Source organism: Eptesicus fuscus, chromosome 6 (assembly GCF_027574615.1).
Source record: "Eptesicus fuscus isolate TK198812 chromosome 6, DD_ASM_mEF_20220401, whole genome shotgun sequence".
Lineage (NCBI taxonomy): Eukaryota > Metazoa > Chordata > Mammalia > Chiroptera > Vespertilionidae > Eptesicus > Eptesicus fuscus.
The window spans coordinates 17,454,027-17,478,314 of NC_072478.1; the positions used below are offsets into that span (position 1 = coordinate 17,454,027).

At 56.0% G+C, this 24,288-nt stretch overlaps 2 protein-coding genes across 2 annotated transcripts; one reads left to right on the top strand and one right to left on the bottom strand.

Moving 5' to 3' along the window:
• The first annotated feature begins 1,539 nt into the window (after positions 1-1,539).
• PLVAP (plasmalemma vesicle associated protein) lies at positions 1,540-15,389 on the top strand. Its single transcript, XM_028134335.2, has 6 exons — positions 1,540-2,006; positions 6,754-6,850; positions 6,950-7,659; positions 9,768-9,825; positions 9,928-10,006; positions 14,740-15,389. Exons 1-6 carry the CDS (start codon positions 1,638-1,640, stop codon positions 14,744-14,746), a joined length of 1,320 nt encoding a protein of 439 aa, XP_027990136.2. The 5' UTR covers positions 1,540-1,637; the 3' UTR covers positions 14,747-15,389.
• A 3,720-nt stretch (positions 15,390-19,109) lies between these two features.
• Positions 19,110-22,796, bottom strand: GTPBP3 (GTP binding protein 3, mitochondrial). The gene is made up of 9 exons (XM_054716825.1): positions 22,704-22,796; positions 22,118-22,365; positions 21,929-22,015; positions 21,638-21,840; positions 21,386-21,458; positions 21,148-21,291; positions 20,820-20,985; positions 20,258-20,536; positions 19,110-20,079 (listed from the first exon to the last, which is right to left on the bottom strand). The coding sequence occupies exons 1-9, from the start codon at positions 22,754-22,756 to the stop codon at positions 19,854-19,856; spliced, it is 1,479 nt and encodes a 492-aa protein (XP_054572800.1). The 5' UTR covers positions 22,757-22,796; the 3' UTR covers positions 19,110-19,853.
• Positions 22,797-24,288: the final 1,492 nt, after the last annotated feature.

Consider the following 24,288-nt stretch of genomic DNA (forward strand, 5'->3'; position numbering starts at 1 on the left):
GGTCACACACTGGTACGCGGGCACAGCCAGAACTTGACTCCGGAGCTCCAAATGGCAGCCCGAAATTCACCCTGCCTCTATGGCCCCATAAGGAAGGTGGAAGGTGTCCTTCTCACAGCCCCTGGGGGTGGGGGCGGGGGACTGTGTGCGCCTGGCCAACCTGGAGGAATAACTGGTTGGGCACCGCCTGCAGCCCCCAACCCTCCTCCCTTCACTCGCCAGCTGGGAAGGGTCTGGGAATCAGGAACCGCTGGGTAGCTGTGAGGACCAAAGGTCAGACAGGGGTTTCCTGCCTACCCCTGGGAACTTCCTCCTTCCCGACACGACTTCTGCCTCCTGGATGAACACCACCCTGGGGTACCCCTCCCCACTGTCAACCACCCCCCACTCCATTACAGCGGCTAAAGGGGGGATGGGTCCCCCTGCAGCAGCCTTTACCCTGCTGTGCTCCCCACCAGGCAATGGACACCAGTTCCATCTCCTTGTCCCTTTCCCCTCAGCCCCGTCCCTCCTTCCTGCTACCCATGACCCCCTGGGGCTAGGGGCTGTGTCCCACTCAGTCTCTTCAAGCCTGAGGGCCCTTCCCAGCTGGGGCTGGGGCTGGGGTGGGGTTGATGCCACTTGGGGGGCTCTGGCATCATCCAGCACGGTGGTTTCCCTGGAACTCCTGGTTCCGGGGTGACAGGCAGGAGGGCACACCCAGAACTCTTTGCTCCTTGGTTCCAAATCTCCTGCATGCCCACCTGGGGGTGACCCCCCAATGAAGCTCAGCTCCCACCCATCGGGCGCTTTCTCTTCACCGTCTCACGGAGCCCCAAAATAATGCTTCCAGCAGGAAATGATAGTAATAATAGCAGCTTCCCACACAGCCCTGTGACTGGGCATCACGCATACCCACCTCACAGAGGGGGACGCTGAGGCACAGCCAAGCCGGCTCTCCACGCCCCCAACTTCATTGCTGCTCCTGCTGCTAGTCCGGGAGCACTTCTTAAGCACCTGCGTGAGCGGGATTGGTGGGACGACAGCTCGCAGGGTCGCGTGGACACCACCACCCACCATCACCATCAGCCCTCCCTCCGAAAGCTAAGCACTCCACACGATTCAGCTCACGTACTTGACACTGCCCTGTGAGGTGGGCACCCATCTGAGGTCCACCCACTGGGGGTAAGCCCGGCTCAGTGAACCCACAGTTGGAGACCCAGGGCAGCCCCTGCTCCCTGAGCCTCCGCTTTCCTCCTCCACAGGGTGCAGACGAGGACCTGAGCTCATTCAGCGGCTGCAAGTGCTGAAATCAGTGCCTGGCACAGAGCTGGGGCAGGCGGGGAAACTGAGGTTCAGAGAGCCCGAGGTCGCCCAGCTGGTGCCCCACCCAGAAAGGCCAGCCAGGCCTTGGTCCCTGCCCCCTGCCCCCCCTCGCCTTCCCTTCACAGCCTGGGTGGGAGTGTTGAGATAACCCACGGCTCCCCGTTTCCTCCTGGCCAGGAAGGAGCCAGGCGGAGGAAGTATTAAGAGGAGTAATATAAACACTCCCCCCTGTGGGCGGCAGGGTCCAGAAGGGGCAAGCCACCACCCAGAGCAGACCAGCCAGCGGAGCCGCATCAGGGCACCCGGCAGGCGGGCGGCAACCCGGGGTGGAGATGGGCCTGGCCACGGAGCACGGAGGGGCCTATGCCCGGGCCGGGGGCAGCTCCCGGGGCTGCTGGTATTACCTGCGCTATTTCTTCCTCTTCATCTCGCTCATCCAGTTCCTCATCATCCTGGGCCTGGTCCTCTTCATGGTCTACGGCAACGTGCACGTGGGCACCGAGTCCAACCTGCGGGACACGGAGCGCCGAGCGGAGGGCCTGTACAACCAGGTCGTGGGGCTCTCGGCCAGCCAGGCCAACCTGACCAAGGAGCTCAACCTCACCGCCCGCGCCAAGGATGCCATCATGCAGATGCTGCTGGGCTCCCGCCGAGACCTGGACCGGATCAACGCCAGCTTCCGCCAGTGCCAGGCCGACCGGGTAAGGCCAAGGGCCCCACGCTGGCCCCGGTGACCCCGGGAAAGGCACCGCACCTCTCTGAGCGTCGGTTTCCCCAGCCACGGAATGGGGGTCACAGACCTTACTTTTTAAATTGAATCCTCACCTGAGGATACTGTTTCCCTTGCTTTTCAGAGAGAGTAGGAGGGAGGGAGAGAAAGAGAAAGAGAGAGAGAGAGAGGCATCCTGACTGAGGGCAGGGAGTGAACGCAACCCAGGCATGTGCCCTTAACTGGGAATCGAACCCGAGACCCTTTGGTGTGCGGGCCGATGCTCAAACCACTGAGAACACTGGCCAGCGCCAGACCCCTTCCTTTTGCATGAGGAGCCCTAACAGATCAGCAATGCGTATTTTGTTTGTGTAAGTATCTCCCGTGCAATATTTTGGGTATACTTATACTAAAAAAGATGTATTCGTTATCTCTCAGGAATTCAAGTGTAACTGAGCCCCAGCCCTGGGCCCGTGACTTAATGCGCATAAAAGGCTCAGGATGTGCCAGCTGCAAATACTCTGCGAACAGAACAGGCTAGATAAAAACTCAGAACGTTTGGCTCTTTCTTAGTAGTAAGTACTGACGGCTGCTGATATTTGCCTTATGCTGGCGTCCGCTTGAGAAATATTATCTCATTACGGAAGCCCAAGAGGTAGGGAGGAACCCTAAACCCTTTTGCAGGTGGGGAAATGGGGGCTTGAGAAGCAGGGTCCCCCCAGGAGAAAGTCACAGCGGCACACGTGGGGGTCTCATGGAGACTGTTACCCCCTCGCACTCATGTCAACCCCACTGGGCCACCCCATGTTCCCTCACACACACACACACACACACACACACACACACACACGCACACCACACGCGCTCTTTGTCCGTGGAGGTCTTAGCGCCAAGACCCTGAGGAGGGGGCTCCTGGGACTGGGAGAGAGGCTGGGTGGGGACAGCCTTGATGTTTCCCACCAGAGGGGTTCCGGCCGGCACCCTCGGAGCAGCCTCTGACCACCCACCCGCCTCACGGGACAGAGGGCCCCTCCAGTAAGGGCCTTGTCTGCTTCTCAGACCCAGGGCAGGGCATATCTCCTTTAAACTCCCAAATGGGGGCAGGTCCCCCTCGGGCCCTGAGAGCAGGCTGGGCCCCTCATGCTCCAGAGCAGGGAGGGTCTCCCCTCAGGCCCCCAGGGAAGTATGGGTCTCCAGCTGACCTTTGGAATGGGGGCAGGTCCCTCCTCAATCCCCAAAGCAGGGCGGGGTCCCCTTGGGACCCTAGCATGGGATGCATCCCTCCTCAGACTCTCAGGGCAGAGCTGTGAATCCTCCCCCCCCCCCCCCACCCCCCGCAAGCCCCTCCCCAGCCTGGGGGGCCGGGGGAGGGGCTCACTTCCTGGGAATCAGCCAATTCGGATCATCCTGGACACATAGCACCATCCCACGCAGGAGCCATTAGGAAGGAATCGGATCATAAAGTGTTAGACACGCAGGCTCACCCCGGGGTCCTGACTCCCTGTTGTAGATTAGAAATCTGAGAATCTTCAGGCGTCCTCAAACTACGGCCCCGCGGGCCACATGCGGGTGTTTTTGCCGTTTTGTTTTTTTACTTCAAAATAAGATATGTGCAGTGTGCATAGGAATTTGTTCATAGTTTTTTTTAAACTATAGTCCGGCCCTCCAACGATCTGAGGGACAGTGAACTGGCCCCCTGTTTAAAAAGTTTGAGGACCCCTGATCCAGATCTTCACAACTTTAACGTTGGAAAGTCACGCTCCCCGCCCCCCTTTGAGTTGACAAATTCCTCTAGGCTTGAACCCCTCAGGGTTTTCTCTTGAAGGGATCCTGATTCCCACGCCCCTACCCCAGGAGGGGGTGCTGATGGTTGTGGGAAAGCCCCACCGGGCCCTGCTCCAGCAGCCCCAGTGTCCGATGGGAGCGGATGTGAATCTTGGTCTTTCCCCGGTTCTGGCAGTGCTGAGAAACATGATTTTTCTTACATTTTCTGGAAATGCAACTGCATTTCTTGTCCTGGGACCCTGGAAGAGAAAGGAAACTGGAACTGAATGATTTTTAAAATGTCCAACGCTTATCTATCGAGGATTTTCTAAGAACAGCTCAGGTAGAGCCCCTCGCTGCCCCATCGCCACCTGTTGGACACTTGTTCTCACTGGAAAATACCCCTTTCTCACCTCATGTTTGGATCCCACTCACTTCCCCTTCTGTGGCTAAGGCTTTTTAAAATGTATATGTTTGGCCTTAGCGGGTTTGGCTCAGTGGATGGAGCGTCAGTCTGTGGACTGAAGGGTCCCAGGTTCGATTCCAGTCAAGGGCTCATGCCTGGGTTGCGGTCTCGATCCCCAGTGCGGGACCTGCAGGAGGCGGCCAATCGGTGATTCTCTCTCATCATTGATTGTTTCTATCTCTCTTTCCCTCTCCCTTCCTCTCTGAAATCAATAAAGATATTTAAAATAGATGTGCTTGTATTGATTTCAGGGAGAAAGGAAGAGGGGTAGAAGCATCAAGGATGAGAATCATCCATGGGCTGCCCCCTGCACACCCCCTGCAGGGGATCGAGCCCGCAGCCGGGACGTGTGCCCTGACCGGGAGTCCAACCGGCGACCTCTTGGTGCACCGGAGGACTCCCAACCAACTGAGCCAGACGGTGGCTAAGGCTTTGGAAAGCAGAAGCCACTGGAACTTTCCGAGCTATTTCTGTGCTCCCCTAGCCCCAGGGCATTCGCACAGGCCCGGCTTCCTAAGGACAAGGAGTCAGACAAGGAATGGCAGGAAGACTCTGCCCTCTTCGTAATTTTTTTAAATATATTATTATTTTATTGATTTTTTACAGAGAGGAAGGGAGAGGGATAGAGAGTTGAGAGAAGCATCGATCAGCTGCCTCCTGCACACCTCCTACTGGGGATGTGCCCGCAACCAAGGTACATGTCCTTGACCGGAATCGAACCTGGGACCTTTCAGTCCGCAGGCCAACACCCTATCCACTGAGCCAAACCGGTTAGGGCCCTCTTTGTATCTTTACTTATTAATTTCTGCGGAGGGTTTTGTTCCAGAGTTCGGAAGGCATGGCCTTTGTGGAATCGTAAAAGTTTAATTCACGTGCCGTGTGAAAGATGAAACAGAGGGCCGGAGACCATGGGATACCAGGACACAGGCTTTATTGGCGATCACCCTGCCGGCCGCCTTCCAGCGGGGAAAGGGAAGAGAGAGAGAGAGAGAGCTTGAGAGCGAGAGAGCTTGCCGGGGTGAGAGTGCCTTTTAAGGGGAGGAAAAGAGGGGACGGGGCTTAGGGCGCTCTGCCCATGCTGATTGGTGGTTTCATGTAAGGTACATGGTTAGGGGCCTAGGGATTTAGGAATTGGGGGTTTAGGGTATATGGCAGGTGCTGATTGGTGGTTCAATGTACAGTCCATATAAGGTGTTCAGGAATGTCCGGCTGCAGGTGGAGTTTACATCATACTCCGTCCATCAGTTGGGGGAAGGGAGGATCTATCACCGTGTAACTGACCCATTTAAAGGGCACTGTTCCACGATGTTTAGCACATTCACAGAGCTGTGCTACCATCATCACAAATAATTTTAGAATGTTTTTCATCACCCTAAAAGGAAACCCTGTCCCATGAGCAGACACTCCACATCCCTCCTTCTCCCCAGCCCCTGGGAGCCATGATTACGGATTTGCTTATTCCAGACATTTTATCTCAATAGAATCAGACACTATGTGGCCTTTTGTGACTCACTTTTGTCACTCAGGATCATGTTTTCAAGGTTCATCCACACTGGAGCATGTGTCAGTGCCTCCATATGTTTTATTGCCAAATTGTATTAATCATAACACTTTTTTTTTAATAACACATTTTTTAAATTCTCACCTGAGGATAGTTCTTCCATTGCTTTTTGGAGTGGAAGGGAGAGAGGAGAGGGGGAGAGAGAGAGAAACATCAATCTGTTTCCTGGCACACTGGCCCCCGAACAGGGCTGGGGATCAAACCTGTAACCCTTCGGTTCCCAGGCTGACACTCTAACCCAGTGGTTCTCAACCTTCCTGATGCCGCGACCCTTTAATACAGTCCCTCATGTTGTGGTGACCCCCAAGCATAAAATTATTTTCGTTGCTACTTCATAACTGTAATTTTGCTACTGTTAATGAATCGTAGTGTAAATATCTGTGTTTTTCGATGGTCCTAGGCGATCCTGCTAGCGGTTCTCAACCTGTGGGTCACAACAGGTTGCCGAAAACATGATGCCGAGTGACGGAAGTTAGTCACAAAAGGCCACATAGTGTCTGATTCCATTGAGATAAAATGTCTAGAATAAGCAAATCCATAAGGCGACCCACAGGTTGAGAACTGCTGCTGTCGAGCCTAAGGCCATCGGAAAACACAGATGTTTACATTACGATTCAATAACAGTAGCAAAATTACAGTTATGAAGTAGCAACGAAAATAATGTTATGGTTGGGGGTCACCACAACACGAGGAACTGTATTAAAGGGTCGCAGCATTAGAAAGGTTGAGAGCCACTGCTACCTGCTGAGAACACTGGCCAGGGTAATCATAACAACTTTCAAAGACCAGACCAGCTTTCCCCGTACAGAGGCCATGCCCTCATGAACTGGGCCAAACTAGGACACCTGGGTGCTGGATCTGGGGCCTCAGCCCTGAGGGTCTGGGCAGTCCCGGGGCCAGGGGGCCCACAGGCCCCTCTGAGGCCTTTCCTGTGTCCTATCCGGGCAGATGGTCTACATGAACAACCAGAAGTACATGGCCGCCATTATCCTGAGCGAGAAACAGTGCCAAGAACAACTCAAGGAGACTAACAAGAGCTGCAACGGTGAGTGCTCTGGGCAGCGGGGAGCCAGGGTGGCGGCTTCCCCATCCAGTTCCTTGGCAGCCCCCAGCTCTCCTGAGTCCTACCATCCTGTGCCTTCAGCCTTGCTCTTCGCGCTGAACCAGAAGACCAAGATGCTAGAGGTGGAGGTGGCCAAGGAGAAGGCTGTGTGCACCAAGGACAAGGAGGGCCTGGGGCTGAGCAAGCGGTTGGTGGATGAGCAACTGGCTGATTGCAACAAGGCCCTGGAGCAGCAACAGCAGGAGCGACAGATGGCCAAGAATCATCTGCAGAAGGTGCAGAACCTCTGCACCCAACTGGACAAGGACAAGTTTGAGGCGGACCTACGCAACCTCTGGAGGGACTCCATTATCCCGCGCACCCTCGAAACACTGAGCTACAGCGCGTACCATCCCATCGGCGAAGTGGCCTCCGTACGGAGAATGTGCGACCACATGCCTACCCTCATGAGCACCAAGGTGGAGGAGCTGGCCCAGAGACTGCGGGTTGACATCCAGCGTGTGGCCCAAGAGAACGCAGACCTCCAGCGCCAGAAGCTGGAGGCTGAGCAGGTCCTGCGGGCCAGTCAGATGGCCAAAGAGAAGGTAGAGAAGGAAGCCCAGGCCCGGGAGGCCAAGCTCCAGGCCGAGTGTGCCAAGCAGACCCAGCTAGCGCTGGAGGAGAAGGCAGCGCTGCGGAAGGAGCGAGACAACCTGGCCAAGGAGCTGGAGGAGAAGAAGCGGGAGGCCGAGCAGCTCAAGATGCAGCTGGCTGTCAGCAACTCCGCCCTGGACACCTGCATAAAGGCCAAGGTGGGCTGGCGGCCCTGGAGGCAGATGGCACGGGTGGTGATGTGAAACTTGGTTGTGAAGTCTGTTTGAGTTTGGATTAGGTAGGACTCACTTGAGAGTTTCATTGACCTTAGGATAGGGACCGAGTCTCAAATGCGATCAACACTAAGGAAGAGAGGAGGCTTAAGACTGGAGTTGGAGGTAGGGTGGCTGTAGGGTCCAGGGTTCATTGAGGGGTGAATCTAGGACATCATTTGCGTTATGATCAGGCTGAGCTGAAGCATTGAGGGTGGTCTTAGAATTTAGGATAGGGTCACACATAGGTGGCTGATGAGTCTAGAGTCGGTTTAAAGATTATGGTTATGTATTTATTCATGTAGGTCTTTCTTGGCATTAGGATTGGAGTAGAGTTTGAAACTGGGAATTACTGAGAAAGGGATAAGGATTGGGGTTGAGTTTCGGCAGCTGGATGGGCCTCCAAATTAGTTTAGGGTGAAGAATAGGAATTCATTGAGGGTTGGTGTCAGGGTTGGGCATTGTTGAGCTGAAGGATCAGGGGGCAATGGGTTAAGGTTGCAAGTGACATTAGGGTAATAGTGAGGGTTAAGGCAGGCCTAGTGAAAGGCGTGATATGATGTATAATTTGTGTGTAGAGTTGGGTCACAATGAGTTCTTGGTGACTGCCATGTCTAGAGTTGGTTTGGACTAAGGTTCGGGTTCCATCTCATTAGTCTTAGAAGTGGGATAGAGTTTGGAGTTTAGGTTCTGAGAAAAGGTTAAAAGTTGGGTCAGCCCTGGCCGGCTTGGCTCAGTGGATAGAGCATCAGCCTGCGGACTGAAGGGTCCCAGGTTCGGTTCCGGCCAAGGGCACGTGCCTGGGTTGCAGGCTTGAGCCCCAGTGGGAGGCATGCAGGAGGCAGCCAGTCAATGATTCTCTCTCATCATTGATGTTTCTATCTCTCTCTCCTTCTCCCTTACTCTCTGAAATCAATAAAGAAATACGTTAAAAAAAAAAAAAAAGTTGGGTCAGAGGTTGCATGCAGGGCAGCTATTGGGTCTGAGATTGGATGAGGAGTGAATCTAGGATGTCAGTGGCTTTGAGATTGGGTTGAGGTACTGAAGGTGGAGTTGAGACTCAGGTGGGTATAGGTAGCTTGTGGGTCTAGAGATGATTAGAAGTTTGGAGCCAAGAGCGGATTTAGGATTTCATGGGCATGAGGATGGGTATTGACCATGAGTTCAGAGTTGAAGTTGTGTTGGATTTAGGATGGCTGGTAGGGAGATGAATTGGGCTGGCATTGGGATATATTTGAGGTGAAAGATTAGGTGAACCTGGGTTAGGATGGGGATACATTGGGGTTGAGTGGAGCTCAAAGCTGGATCTAGAGTAGAGGTTGTGTGGATGCTGATCTTGGGTTGGGGCTGGGGTGGGGTTCTGTTTCACAGAGAGACTGGGGGTCTAAGGTTGAGTTGGGATTGAGCGTTACCTTGGAAAGGTGTCTGTAGGTGGCCATCGTGGATCCCAGGGCTGGGGTTAGGGGAATGGGGTTGGGGGTTGGATTTTTCATAGTGGCTGGGAGTAGGTGATGGGTTTGGGTCAGAGTTAGATCTAACATTACATCAGATCAGATTTGTCACTGGGATTGGGTTTAGGATGGGGTTTGATTCTAAGGAAGGCTCCGTTTTCATGTTGGGATTGGATTTTAGGTAACTAAGTTCAGGACTGGTTTTGGATTTCAAGTTTGGGGGAATTGGCTCAAGGTTGTTCAAGGCATGGCATTGAGAATTGGGGTCCAGTGGTTTACAGAGTGGGTTGACTTCAGTCTGGAGGGGGTCAGGGATTGGGGTCAGATTGGCACTGAGGCTATAATGGAAACTGAGGCAGGCCAGCCCTGTAGAGTAGGGTCTCTGGGAGCTCTACGCCAACCCAGTCCCTGGAATCCCCAGCCATTTCAGGACAGGTGGACACAGGGGATGATTACACATCCATTAGCACATGAGTACCTGTCCATTCCTCCACCCTGGAAGGACCTCAGAGCCAAGGGCACGGAGGGGCAGGAATCTCCTGGGCACTCTGGTTCAGGGGTCCTGGCTTCTCTGCCAATCTCCCTCTATCTTTCTTTTCACAGTCGCTGCCGATGTCTATGCCAAGACCTGTTGGCCCTGCCCCCAACCCCCAGCCTATCGGTGAGTGAGGGCAGAGCCAAAGAGGGGAGCTGCCATCTATCCCTGGCTCAGGGGAAGGGGCTCCTAAGGCAATAGGTTGGGCCTAATACCCTCTCTCGGCAGACCCGGCTAGCCTGGAGGAATTCAAGAAGAGGATCCTGGAGTCCCAGTGGCCCCCTGCAGGCAACGCAGTCCCATCCAGGTAAGGTACTGGGCAGGTCTTAGTCTCCATGCTTTGGTTCAGGACGAGGGGTGGAGAGAGGCTCATCTCATACTTGCTGCTTCCTTAATTGAGTGCCTGCCATGTACCAGGCCCTATGCTGGGGCCTGAGGACACAGTAGTGACCAAGAGGCGCGCAGTTCCATTCATGAAACGCCCTGAGTAGAGGGCAAGAGAGACAGCGACGGAGCCATGATAAGAAGAGTGACCAAGAGCCTACAGTTACTAGGGGCTTCGTGTGAGCTTGGCAGAGTTCTAAGCACTCTACACTATTAACTCATTCAACCTGTCCTTTGCTGAGCTACTTATTCCACTTACCGGATGAAGAGTGAGGCACAGAGAGGGTGTGCATCATGCTCCAGGTAACACAGCTAGAGAGGAGCAAGCTGGGACTTGAACCCAGGTGACCAGACTCCAGATAGGCAAGGGAGAGGCTCAGTGAGCAGGGGACCTTTGAACTGGAGGATGGGCAGAGCCGGCCTGGGGAGGGCAAGTGGGACAGTGCTCCAGGCAGCATGCACAGTCAGGGCAAAGGCCCAGTGGTCTGGACTGGGTGGTGGTGTGTGGGGGGGGGTGTCTGCCGTGGAGGAAGGGATGGAGGGAGAGCAACAACTGAGAGTGACCCTGGCCCCTCACTCTACCCCTCACTTTCTACTCCTACAAAAATGGGGCCACTGAAATCAAGGGCATGAAAATGCTTTGCCAACGGTAAAGTGCTGTCCCCCAGTGGCTGGAGCAAGAGGCTGGGGGCCTCAGTGGGGGAGCCTCGGGGGTGCCTGGCACGTGCTCAGGTCGTGGCTCCATGCCTCTGCCCCCCTCACCACCTCCCAGGAGCCGGTTATCCGTCCGATGGCACCGTTTCTCACCAGGAAGGTGACTCCGGCCGCCACCCCAAGCACACCCTGTGCACACTCCCCGTTCAGTAACACACCGCTGGCCTGGGACCCGGGGATGGGCGGGCCCATCTGCAGTGTAGGACCTGGAGTCCCGGAGGCCCCCAAGATTTTAAGTCAGATCCCTCTGACTCCAGAGCCTGTGGCTTTCTCCAACGGCTTTGCCCCCAGCCTACCGTCCGCCTGGGTCTATTTTAACCTCGGGTGCTAAGTGCCGGCCGCGGGTCCAGACTTCCAGGGGTCTGTTGTCAACAACTCAGGGCTCTCCACATGTGCCTCCACCTCCGCTGCGCCTCCTCTTACACCCCCGCTCCGTGGGCGCTCACCCCTGAGGAACTGGTCCCCTCACTCTTCCTGGGCAGAATCCCTCAGCCTCGGGCAGCCTGCGGACCGGGAAGCAAGCGGGTAGGGAGAAGCCCCTGCCCTGAGCACTGTTTTCCTTTCTCCATCCTGGCCCGGAGCCAGCGTGGCAAGGAAGGAGGTACTATTATTATCCCCATTTCTCAGAGAGGGAACTGAGGCCCCAGGGAAGTGATCGGGCCAGGCCATGCGTCAGCAAGTCAGGGCCAGGGCCAGGCCTGTCCACGTCCCAGCTGAGAACGGGGAAGCTCTTGACATTGTTTACCCCAAATGACGTCCCCCTGGTGAGAAAACAATGCTCTCTTAACCCTGGGCCCCTCCTGCCCCTCTCCGCGGGGCTGCGGAAGGGCCTCTGGCTCGCGGCTCCAGCCTTCAGGAACCTTCCCTTGAGAAGGGGCCAGGGACCAGCAGGCCGGGGTCATCAGCTTGGGCTTAAGGGCCGCTCCACCAGCCCCTCAGTGGGTGACCCCCGGCGAATCTCTGGCCAGAGAATCATAGCAACCAAATTTCCCTGCACCCAATCGGGCCAGCTCTGAGGTCCAGCATCAAATCAGCCACCCCGTGGTCTGGGAGTTGATTTCCTTCCCACTTTTATTCCTCTGCGCTCGCTCAGAGTAAGTCTCCACTGGTGCTCACTCGCCCTACGGCCTCCCACACACACACGTTGCTCTCGAGGCAGACTCAGGGCCCAGCATGAGATCTTGCTTTTTTTTTTTTTTTTTAATATGTTTTTGTTTATTTTAGAGGGAGGAGAGAGAGAGAGAGACATTGATTGGTTGCCTCCTGCATCTCCACTACTGGGGATCAAGCCCACAACCTGGGCATGTGCCCCGACCCCAGGAATCGAACCGGCAACCTTCTGATGTAAGGGACCATGCTCAACCAATGGAGCCATTCCTGTCAGGACAAGGTTTTGCTACTTAATTGCACTTTCTCCCTGTCTTTTTTGTTAATCCTCACCCGAGGATATTTTTTTCATTGATTTTTAGAAAGAGTGGAAGGAAGGGAAGGAGGGGGAGAGGAAGAGAGAGAGAGAGAGAGAGAGAGAGAGAAGTGAGACAAATCAATTGGTTGCCTCCCGCATGAGCCCCAACCAGGGCCGGGAATCCAGCCCACAACCCAGGTACATGCCCTTGACCAGCAATGCTCTAACCACCGAGACACCCTGGCCAGGGCACTAATTGCACATTTTTAGGTCATTTTCCATCAATGGCAAGTGCATGAGCTTTCCTTTACTTGTTAAGACTAGTGTCCATTGGAGATCAATTTAATTAATTTAAAAAACACAATTGAGATGAAGACAAATATTAAGGAAACATTGGTTAGGGACTGTGTGGCTGGACATGGGAAGGCAGGATGTGGAAGGTTGAAGGTGGGAGTTCAGCCCTGTCTCGGAGCCAGGCACGCAGCGAGCGCTGCTCGTTGGTTGCCATCACAATTATGATCTGTTTGTTCATTCAGCCCGTATTTCTTGAGCTGTCGCTGGGTGCCAACGACACAGGCAGGAATAAGGCACAGGAACTCATGCCCTGGTGGGGCTCACAGTTTTGTGGGGAGACAGATAATCAACCAGATGAATGAGTCGGTATAAAGCTTTATAAGGCCCCTGGCAATGGGCGAGGCAGAAAAGGGAGGAGGGCCCTAGCCGGTTTAGCTCAGTGGGTAGAGCGTCAGCCTGCAGACTGAAGGGTCCCAGGTTTGATTCCCAGTCAGGGCACATGTCCGGGTTTCAGGCTTGATCCCCAGCGTGGTGCGTGCAGGAGGCAGCCAAACAAGGGTTCTCTCTCATCATTGATCTTTCTCTCTCTCCCTTCCTCTCTGAAATCAATAAAAAATACATATTAAAAAAGAAAGAGCCCTGGCTGGTTTGGCTCAGTGGATGGAGCGTCAGCCTGCGGACTGAAGGGTCCCAGGTTCGATTCCGGTCGAGGGCATGTGCCTTGGTTGCCGGCACATCCCCAGTGGGGGGTGTGCAGGAGGCAGCTGATGGATGTTTCTCTCTCATCGATGTTTCTGGCTCTCTCTCCCTCTCCCTTCCTCTCTGTGAAAAATCAATGGAATATGTTTTAGAAAGAAAGAAAGAAAGAAAGAAAGAAAGAAAGAAAGAAAGAAAGAAAGAAAGAAAGAAAGAAAGAAAGAGAGAAAGAAAGAAAGAAAGAAAGAAAGAAGGAAAGAACGGGGTGGAGGGAGGATGAGAAAGTTAGAATTTTCACAAGGGCCAGGGCAGGCTTGCCTGGGGACGTGGCATTTGAAGAGAGAACTAAAGGAGGTGAGGGAGGAGCCGGGATGGAGAGGGCATAGCCAGGCAGAGAGCACAGTCCATGCAAAGGCCCTGAGACAGAACCAGGCCTGGTGAGTGAGTGAGGAGGCTGGGAAGGCTGGAGCCCAATGATCAGAGACGAAGGGCAGTGCGATCAAGGGGAAGAAAGGGGACCGGTCAGGGGCAGGGCTCTGTGGCTGTGCTAAGGACCCTGGGAGCCTGGGCCACTGACAGCGGAGCATGCGATCTGACTCAGGTGTCCGCACCCGCTGGTCCCCGTTGGAAGCGAAGGTGGGAGCCAGGGGTCAGCAATGGGGGCTTAGGAGCCTCAGTCTGTGAAAAATGGCAAGGGCCGCCCCCCACCCCTGCAGACCGGTGGGCAGGAGTGAGTGAAGCATGTGTCAGACAGAGGCTGGAGACGGGCGGGTGGACAGGAGCCAGCCGAGGCACGTGAGCTAGGGCCCCAGGGAAGAGCCAGGGAAGGAAGGGAGGGGGCCAGCGGAAGCGGGACTTGGCTGTGCCTCCTCCTCCCCCACCAGGAAATAGCCTCTGCGCCACCCCCTGACCCCTCACGGGAACCTCTGCCAGGCCAAGGAGGGGGAAGGGCATTCCCGACAGCAGCTGGATGGCTCCTGCGAAGGGTGGGGGCAGGGGGAGTGGAGGCGAGGCAATAATAGTTCTCGGAGTTTGGGGGAACTGTGGCAGGATTTGAGTCCTTGAAGAGGTCTGGTGGAGAATAGGGGGTGGAACCTTGAATTCCAGACTAAGAGGATCTGGCTTTGTCCTGGGCGGCCTGGGGGGTGGGGAGGCATGGAGAGCATGTGAGTAGGGACAGGCTCATTAAAAACCCTCCTGGGAATGTGTGTGCTGGCTGGGTGTGCACAGGGGCTTTAGGGCAAACTCTTAGGATCCCCGAGGCCTCAGGGAGTGAAGAGGAGGCAGACACCCTGCAGCAGAGGCCTCGAGCTCAGCAGGTGGCCTCTCTGAACCTCAGACTTTTCTTCTGTGTAATAAGGAGGCAGACAGCTCCGTCCCAGCTTCCCAAGGAAGTTCAGCAGGAATCTATTGGGAAGGATGAACCCCAAAGGAGCTAAAGAGTCCTTGGTAGCCGCAGGGGGCTAGGATAGGAGGCAGGCCCCCACAATGTCTGTCCTTCTGCCTGACTGACCGACTATTGTATTCCCATCTCCGTTCTGCCCTAGTGGCTGAGAAGGCTCCGGGACGAGGACCGAGGGCGAGTCCCGAGGTGCCGGTCTGCAGACCTGTGGCAGCGAGACACCCACCGCGTGGGACACAGTCAGGCGACCTCCGTGCAAACACACCACCGTGGGCACCCTTGGCCTGCACCCCATGCACCTCCCACCCTGAACCCCTCATACCCTCACAGGCCCACCCCGCACAACACAATCCTTCAACCACAGAGGCTGCGATGACACCCACAGACATGGTAATGATGTCATACTGACCTTACACAGACACTTCTGCCAAACCCTTCCCCACTATCACAGCCCTCTGCACACAGGCCAAGGCACCCGCAGCACCCGCTCACAGCCCTTCCCGTGCCGTGCCCCTGCCACTCTTCTGATGCCCTTATCTCCCCCACGCTTCCTCACCCACAGTACTTGGGGCCTGGGGAAGTGAGAACAGGAAGGCATTCACCTCCATCCGCGAGAGTTTCCAGGCCTCCTCGCACGCCAGGCAGCATCTGGTCCGAGGGCAAACAGCACCCACAGGCCCCCTCCCAGCCGGCAAGGGCACTGCTCCGTCACTCCCTCTCCCCACACCCGGCCCTGCCTGTGGTCCCTATGAAATGTTAGTGGCACCCAATAAATGTTAGCGATCCCTTCAAGGATACCAGAGTCGTGATTTATACTTTAAAAAGGTACCACCTGGCCTTGAGCAAGAAGACTGGAAAGAAGATAAAAGCTGGAACACCCCCACCCCAAGGACCCTGGGCCAGAGGAGCTTCAACCAGGAATAATCATGGGGGTGCACCAGCTCCCCACCCCGCAAGGTCTGGGCATCTCTGTGTGGGAAGAGACAGAATTGTTGTCAATTTTGTTTCTTTTGTTTGTTTGTTTTTTTAAGAAAAGCTACTTTTTTAAAAATGTTTTTATTGATTTCAAAGAGAGAAGGAAGAGCGAGAGAAGCGTTGATGAGAGAGAATCATTGATCAGGCTGCCTCCTGCACACCCCCCACCAGGGATTGAGCCAGCAACCCGGGCATGTACCCTGACCCAGAATGGAACTGTAACCTCCTGGTTCATGGGTCCACACTCAACCACTGAGCCACACCAGCCGGGCTAATTTTGTGTCCCTAAAACAGCAGCTCTTTACCAAGCAGTTTCTTACAACGCAGATGATCCCTTTGTAGCTTTCATTTTTCTACATTTGCAAAGATTCCCCCAAGTCTTGACGCTAATGCTCTGCGGAGGTTACCGCCGCCTGTCCTGAATCGCAGGAACTCCTCCTTGCCAAAATTATTCCAGGAACAAAATCACAAAAGTCTCAGGACATTCGTCTTGTTGTGTTGTTTGTGGCGAGATGGGATGCCGGACAGGACAGCAGCCAGCTTGGGGCACTTCCACTCCATGATCACCAACCTGGCGGGCCGCGGGGCAAAGCACCTTAGAGAAACAGGGACATCGTATTCCGTCCAGGAGACTGGGAATGGCTGAAGGCCATGATACCTGCTGCTGGTGAAGACGTAAAGGGGCATTTTCCTACAGGACTGATAGGAACGAAAATATCGCCATAGTCCTCCCGGAAATGAGTGTGGCGAGATATATAAATATATTACTATTGATTTCAGAGAGGAAGGGAAAGGGAGAGAAACATCAATGATGAGAGAGAATCACTGATTGGCTGCCTCCTGCACGCCCCCTACTGGGGATCGAGCCCTGCAACCCGGGCATGTGCCCTTGGTCGGAAACCAGCCTGGGACCCTTGCAAAGGTCTATCTGCTCTATCCACTGACCAAACCGGCCAGGGCAGGGTGGCGATATTTAATCAAAGTAAAGATGCACCAACCCTTTGACTCAGTTACCCTATTTCTGGGGTCTTTTCTCCGAAATGTAAAACCTCCGGGGGAGGGGGGGGCAAATGCCACCAACAGAAAAACAACCTAAAATTGTGATCTAGAATCTTGGCTTGTCCCCGCCCCTCCCCCCACCTTGATTCCCTCCCAGCCCATCCCCTGGGACCCAGGACAGGGAGGGGGGATGAGTCATGAGGAGCCAGGGCTGAACACACGCTTTGGGCAGGCAAGTCTGGAGGGACAAAGGAGCGATACTTCCTGGATGCGGAAATGCGGGTGAGAGAGACAGCTGCCGCAGGAAACACTCGGCTGCCCTCCAACCCGCCCTGCCAAGTCAGGGCAGAGGGGTGAGCCAGGCCAGGCCGCCCAGACAGACCTGTCTGGAGGCTCCAAGGAAGAGGGACATCCGTGACCCTGAGTCTACTGCCTGAGCAGCCTGAAGTGGTGGCCTGCTGACTCTGGCCAGTCCCAGCAGCCGTAAGAGTGTGGGTTCTGGAGCCAGATACCCCTGATTCAAATTTTGGCTCAGTCCCTCTCAGCCTCCACTTTCTCATCTGAGAAATGAGTGCGATACAATCATTCTAAACTCTCTGGACTCCTGGGTACAGGTCTGTAACTCTTGGCTGGTCTCTCCCATTCAGAGCATCCCAGGATGTCTCTCCTCCAGCCAGTCCCCATACCCATCCCTGGCTCAGTCCTCCAATACCTGGACCTCAGCCTCTGCCTCCGACATGGCCCCCGGACTGGTCCAGAGAGATCTTTCCATCATGGGATCTGACCACATCCCTCTCCTGACACCCTCCATGGCTCCCCATTACTGGAGCACCAAGTCCAGTTCCCCAGCTCTCTTGTGCCCCTGCCCCCTTGTGCAATGAGCCCTGGCCTCCAGCTGCCCTGCACATTTCATTCTCTGACCAGACTCACTGACGCTTCATTGTGAGGTGTGCTGTGCCCTCAGACTGGAATGCCTTTTCTTGCCTGACAAGTTCTTTTCCCTCCACGGCCCAGCCCTAGAGGTTCCACCTCCAGGCAGCTCTCCTGGATGCCCAGGTGCAGCCCTCACTTCCCCTGGGGCCGCCCAGCCCACCCCTCACTCTTTCTGGCTCCGATCCTGTAGCACTGACTCACCCAGGCTTGGTGGCTCTCTGGGGAGGGGCGGGGACGGAGTGCCAGTCGGGAGCAATTGGCAGACCCCCTCCCTGACCCTGTGGTCCAGCCGCCGGGTGAGGTTCTGACTCTTTGGGGATTTCCTGTGACCTCTATAAATAACCCCCATGGCTGCTTCCCACAAACCACCTCACCCTTCTTGGAAAAAAGGGACTGTAGCCAAGGACCTTGGTCCAGCCCTGTGCCAGGGCCTAGGGGGAGGCCGGCGGGGGCTCAGGCATCCTGCCCCGAGCGTCTCCCGCCCCACCTGGACCACGCTCACCCTTCCTGGGAGACCTCCAGACCCTCCCCATGCGTGACATCTGGACGAGTACCCCCGCCCCCCCTGGACCTACATTATTGCTTTTCTTCTCTGGGCATCAATTGCTTTTCTGAAAAATGGGCGTACCAGTAATATCCGTGGACTCAGCTCTCAGTAACCCTTTCCCTCCAGGCGCGCCCCATTCAGGGGCGATCCCAGCTGCTGAATAAGCAACGGAATCCATCCATAGTGACATATTGCTATGAAGTCCGCGAGGACACGGGGCTGGGTGGTGGGCGCCTCCTAAAGACCCGCTCCTACCCTTTGTGGGCCCTGGACAGCTCCCAGCCGCTGCTCGCCTGCCCCCTGGAAGCTGAGCGATTGTATCTTCAGCTACCGGAGGTGGTCTTCTTCTGATTCTGGAAAAGATCCTGACCCTATTTGAGACTCAGTTCCCGCCTCTGGCAGGGAGCGTTGACTATTTGTAAACCGCCAGAGGGGTGTAGAAGCCTGCATCCCTAGAACCCTAGAGGACGGCCAGGCACCTCCTTGTTAGAGCAAGGCGCCCTCTGCTGGTTTGTCAGCACCATAGCACGCCCTCCTAAAGTCCCAGAATAAAAGGCCTCCCTCTGAGGCCTTCCTGGAACTCACCCCACAGGTCCCTAACCAGGTCACATCCCAGGTCACACAGCAGCCATCAGACCTCACTGGAAGGAGCTAGATCTCTAACAAGGGGAGAGGTGATGCTTGCTTGCTTCTGTCCACGTTCCCAGCACCCTGCACTCGGCCCCTTGCACCGAAGGCCCACAGTAAACTGAGTCGCACAGCCCTGTGTGCAAATCCCAAAGCTGGGACCTCCACCACCACCCACTATTCCGAGTCAGTTTCCTCATCTTTAGAACGGCCCACTGCATTGTGCTGTTATGAAGATCCGGTAAAATGATGTGTACAACTCTAGACCATAGAGGGTGCTTGGTAAACACTAAATGAGCAAAGGAATGAATCAATCAATCAATCGACAGAGACGAATAATCTTGGAAAGGAAGTAGGGCCCCCAGGATTTTGCAACTCACTTTTAAGAGACAAAGTTCCAAGATTAATATTAAAAAAGGAATGACAACTTGCAGAGCAATAAACACGCAGTGTTTGTAGAATATACAAGATAAAACATGTTTTACAGGTGCATTCACAAGTATACAAACACTCAAAGAAAGTTCCAGAAGGACACAGTTATGCTATGACACCAGCGGCGGTGGGGGAGAGATTTCCACATTTCCGGATCACCTGAGATTTTTTTCCTTTGGTTTTTTACAAAATACATTAAAACTATGAAAAAAGACCCCTGAGACTCCCTAACTCCCTCCCAACCCTCACTGCTACTCCCGCAGGGTCAGGTGCCCAAAGGGACCGCTGCTCAGCCCCCCTCTAGGGCCTGAACCCCAGCAAGTCCCCGTGGGGGATTCTGGCCAGCAGAGCGTGGTCACCATCACAATAGGGAGCTCACTCATGTTCTGCCGTCAAGTTCTTCCCCAAGGAAGTGAAAACCTCGCTTGGCCTAGGCCAGTGATGGCGAACCTATGACACGCGTGTCAGCACTGACACACGTAGCCATTTCTGATGACACGCGGCCGCTGAGGCAGCCGCATGCCGAGGATGAAACATTTGCTGCTCCTGAGGATGAAACTTTTGCGACTAGAGTCTTGGAGTTAGTTTTTTCCTCAAAGTGACACACTACCCGAGTTAGGCTCAGTTTTTTGGTGAAGTTTGACACACCAAGCTCAGAAGGTTGCCCATCACTGGCCTAAGCCATTCCCAGATGTCTCCAGGCTCCTGGGTGTCCATCCAGCCTGGCTCCAGCTGCAGCGGTCCCCTCATTTGCCCACGCAGAAGTCCCGGAAGATGATGTCCAGGATCTCCTCGGCGCCCCCTCCACCGTGGAGGCGGGCCAGGTGTCCCCGGGCGACGCGCAGTGCCTCGGCGGCCAGGGCCACATCTGTAGCTCGCCTGTAGTGACCCAGGGCATCCAGGCAAGCCTGCAGGTGATGTTGGTGCCTTGCCCGCGTCAGAAGTGGTGGGCCAGTGGATGGGTCCCCACACCTGCAAGGGACAAAGAACATGGTCTCTCTTAGCTTTATAACCACCGCTCCGAGGGGGATGAGCATACTCATTCTGCAGAGACAGAAACGGAGCCTGCAGGCAGGCATGTGCCCAGAGCCGAGGCTCAGCATCCCCTTGAACGTGGTAGAGGCTGTGGGGTGGGCAAGGCGAGGCTCACACTGCAGCCAGCTCCTTCCTCAGTGCCTCCAGGAGGCCGTCCAGCCCCGCCCCAGTCAGGCAGGACAGCAGCAGGTGGGGGGGCAGCTCAGGGCTGAGGTCTGGACCCCCAGGGGGCAGCAGGTCCGACTTGTTCAGCACGAGCAAGAGACGCTGGCTGTTCCCATTGGGGCTCCGAGCTATCGCGGGGGTGACCACCGTGTCCAGGAAGTTGCAGCTGGATGGAGAGGCCAGGTCAGAGGCGTCCAGCACAGCCAGGATGAGGTCAGCCTGCTCCAGCCTGGAGGAGCAGGGAGAACCAGCTGAGAAGTGACCCCAGAGCAGAGCAATTTCGGGAATTGGGCTGAGTGTGGGGGCGGGGCAGAGCATTGGGGGTAGGGATGGAGCTGAGTGTCAGGGGTGGAGCAGAACATGTGGGCAGAGGCCAAAATCTAAGGCTGCTCTCCCCAGATTACAGAGTCCCCAGTTAAATTTTTGATTCAAGAAGAAAGAATAATAAATACAACAGGGAAAGGAAGGGCCACATTTCCCTCTCCCACCACCCTGTCTGCCCGCCCACCCACCTCTCTCGGGCGCGCCGCACACCCTCCTGCTCCACGGGCCCCTGACCCTCCCGCAACCCTGCCGTGTCGCTCAGGAGCGCTGGGAACCCGGCCAGGTCTACGGGGGTCTCCAGCACGTCACGGGTGGTCCCCGGCTCTGGGGACACGATGGACACTGGCTTCCGGCCTGGGGAGGGGAAGGGGAGTCAGAGAAAGGGGCGGAAGTCAGTGAAGACAAGGGAGCCCCTCTCCCAAGCTCCAGTCCCTGGCAGGCGAGAGCTTGGATCCTCCCTGGCCCTTCCCCACACCTGAACAGCTCAGGCCCCGCCCCGGCCCACCTCCCACGCACTGAGTAGGTTTACTAGGCTGCTCTTGCCCGCGTTGGGGGGTCCCGTGACCACTACGTGCGCCCCTGAGCGCAGCCTCTGCCCGCGCCTCGCATCTCGAAGGTGTGTGTCCAGTGCCACCTCCAGCTCTCGCACTTGGCTGTCAGCTGTGGATGAAAGAAAGCCGAGAGGAGGGAGTGAGGGGGCTTCTAGGGACTGAAATGCCGGGTGTCCCCACCCGTGACCCCCAGGAAAACACACCTTGCTCCAGGATGCCCTCCTCCAGGTTGTCATCCTCCCCAAAGTCGATATAGGCCTCCACATGGGCCAGAGCCTGGGGGAGGGGAGGTATGCGGTGTTATCACCCAGGAACCTATCCCCCAGCCCCCGCAATTTGCCCAGGTCCAGCCTGACTTAGGGGATCAGATTGGAGGTTCATAGACCAGAAGCTCTCATACAGGGGATGGGCAGATGGGGATCTCTGAGGCAGAGAGTGGGCAAACGGGGACTTGCCTTAGTGAGGGTCTCTGCCCAGCCACGGCAGAGCTGACCCAGCTCCCCGTCCAGCTGCCTCAGGGCCTGCCGCCGCTGCGCCTCCGTTTCCGCATGGATCAGATCCGCCAGCCCCTCCACCTCAGTCAAGCTCAGCTTCCCGTGGGCAAAGGCCCGCCTGGTGAACTCACCCGCCTCCGCAGGCCGCAGCCCTGGAACCCTGCCTGCGGGACAGTCCCAGGTGCTGAGACCCTGGCCCCCACCCAGGCCCACTGGCAGGGCCAGACCTCCAACCCAAGGCTGAAGACTCACCCAGGGCCTGCAGGACGCCACTCACCACTGCCGGGCCTCCATGCACGTGGAACTCCGCACAGTCCTCACCCGTGAAACTGTGGGGACCTGGTGTGGTGAGGAGGGAAGGGTATATAGCCTGGGCAACCGCCTGGGGTGGTTTACGGGGTCATGGGAGCTACGGGAGGCTCGGGGTCCGAAGACCCTCACCTGGGAACCAGAGCACTAAGGCGCGGTCCAGCGGCTCCCCGGAGCGGGGGTCGGTGAGCAGGCGCAGGCTGGCGCTGCGGGCGCGGGGCAACTCCCGGGGTGCAGTCAAGCTCCGGAGGGCGTGCCCGCTGGCAGGACCGCTGGTCCGGATCACTGCGATGCCACAGCGGCCTTGGCCAGAGCTCAGCGCGAAAATGGTGGCCCCGGACCCAGGAGCCCGGGCGCCGCTGCCCTGGCGCGCGCACGGTCTGGGACAGGAGAGGAGAGTCAGTGCATCGCGGAGGCTCTGCCGCAGAGCAGGCAGTTGGATCGAGGGTTCCACGGTGGAGAAATGCCCCAAGTGGAAGCAGGCTCTGCGGCTGGGGGGGTGGGGGGGGAGGGAGCCCGGAGGGTCTGAAGCCAGAGGGTGACCGGATGGAGGACCCTGAGGCCAGGTGACTGCGGCAGGGGGCGGAGGAGATGGGGGCTTGGAAGAACTCGAAAGCTTGGCTCCGCCGCAGGGAACTGAGCCCCCAAACCCCACGGAGAGGACTTGCAGCCCAAGCAACGCCCCACGCAGACACACCCCTTCCCCCGGTCATCCCACCTGCGTGGCCCACGTGCCGCCCGGGCTACCAGGGTCCAGAGCCCCCGCCACATGGATTCCCAGCAGCGACCAGCCCGCCTGCCCAGCCCAGAGGTTGCGAGTCCAGACAGGAGGCCCCGCCCACTCCGCGGCGAGACGGTCAAGTGCTCAAGGATTCGCAGCTACCATTGGGCCCCTTAACAGACATACCGTCCAACCCACTGAAGATCTGCGTTTCTATTGGCTGGTGCCTGGGAAAGAGGCGGGGCCTGCACGTGGGGTTGCAGCGAAATCGTTTCCCCTGGCAACACTAGACAGAATTTTTCAGATCCTAGAGCTGCCGGCATCCGAAATACCGGAAATGAGGGGTGGGAGGAACGCGGGCACTGAGCGGTAGGAATTACAGAGAGGTGAGAGTTCGAGTCCCGTTTTTCTACCGAGCTACTCCGTAGCATTAGGTGAAGCAAGAGCATTTCAGAGGCCCAGGGGGATAGTTCCGGCGCTGGGCAAATCTTCTGGGAAGATGCCCACTTGTTTTCCCGGGGCTCTCCAGGTTGGCATCCCTTCCCAGTTTTCTCTCCTGCTGCTCCCTCGGCCTCCAATATCCTTCCTCATTTGACAAATTCATCCTCGGGGCCTAGCTCCAAGGTCGCCTCCTGGAACCCCCAGCACAGCCCCCCTGTCCCCCCGCCCCCACCGGCCCAGGCCTGCTCCTGCAGAGCTGAATGTCGTCTGCCTCTGGACCCCCGTCCCCTCCTCCCCCATCGAAAGCCAGAAACGTGAGTCTCGCGATTACTTTCAGGTTAACCTAGAACGTGGGATCGTAGCAGAATAAAGAGCTGATGGTGGAATTCCTGGCACTGGATGGGCGGGGTCTCGGGGACGCTTTCTCATGGTCAATTCTTTGGTTCTTGGATGGAGCGGGCGGGCAGAGCACCTGCATTTGGGAAAGAATCGGTCGGAAAGGCTAGAGTTCTCTTTTCTCCCACGCCCCGCCCTGCTCAACTTTTAATTTTGCAGAAAAGGGACTAACAATGCATTCGCTGTCTCTGAGTTGCTCCATCTGTCATGTATACATCAAAGCGTCTACTGTGTGCATTCTGAGACCCGGAACAGGCACCTGCCCTCGCTGGGCTCTCTCTAAGGGAGGAGGCAGCTCAGGATGGGCAGGAGTCTGGGTGCCAGACAAAATACAGGACGCCCAGTTAAATGTGAATTTCAGATAAACAATGAATAATGTTGTGTCCCATGTAATATTTGGGACGTACTAAAGATTTATTCGTTTATCTGAAATTCACATTTGTAAAAAGGAATATAAACTGCTCTGGCCTGGTAACTCAGTTGGTTAGAGCCTTGCCCCCATAGTCCAAGGTTGCGGGTTTTATCCCTGGTCAGCGCATATACAAGAAGCCACCAATGAATGCATAAATGAGTGGAACAGCAAATGGATGTTCCTTCCTCTCTCGCTCATCAATTTTATTTTTAAAAAGTAATATAAACGGACTCACTTTTAAATGGAGCAGAAAAAAAAAGAAAGAAAACAAACAAAAATTTAAAAAAAAATTAACTAAAACAAACAAAAAGACAAAAGCCCGGCTGGTGTTGC

Excerpts from the sequence above, each read along its gene's own strand:
- PLVAP (XM_028134335.2), top strand. The coding sequence starts at position 1,638 with ATGGGCCTGGCCACGGAGCACGGAGGGGCCTATGCCCGGGCCGGGGGC. Across the intron at positions 7,660-9,767 it reads ACACCTGCATAAAGGCCAAG|TCGCTGCCGATGTCTATGCC; the intron begins GTGGGCTGGCGG and ends TTCTTTTCACAG. Across the intron at positions 9,826-9,927 it reads CCCCAACCCCCAGCCTATCG|ACCCGGCTAGCCTGGAGGAA; the intron begins GTGAGTGAGGGC and ends CTCTCTCGGCAG.
- GTPBP3 (XM_054716825.1), bottom strand. The coding sequence starts at position 22,756 with ATGTGGCGGGGGCTCTGGACCCTGGTAGCCCGGGCGGCACGTGGGCCA. Across the intron at positions 20,537-20,819 it reads GTGCGGCGCGCCCGAGAGAG|GCTGGAGCAGGCTGACCTCA; the intron begins GTGGGTGGGCGG and ends CTGCTCCTCCAG. Across the intron at positions 20,080-20,257 it reads AGGAAGGAGCTGGCTGCAGT|GTGTGGGGACCCATCCACTG; the intron begins GTGAGCCTCGCC and ends TGTCCCTTGCAG.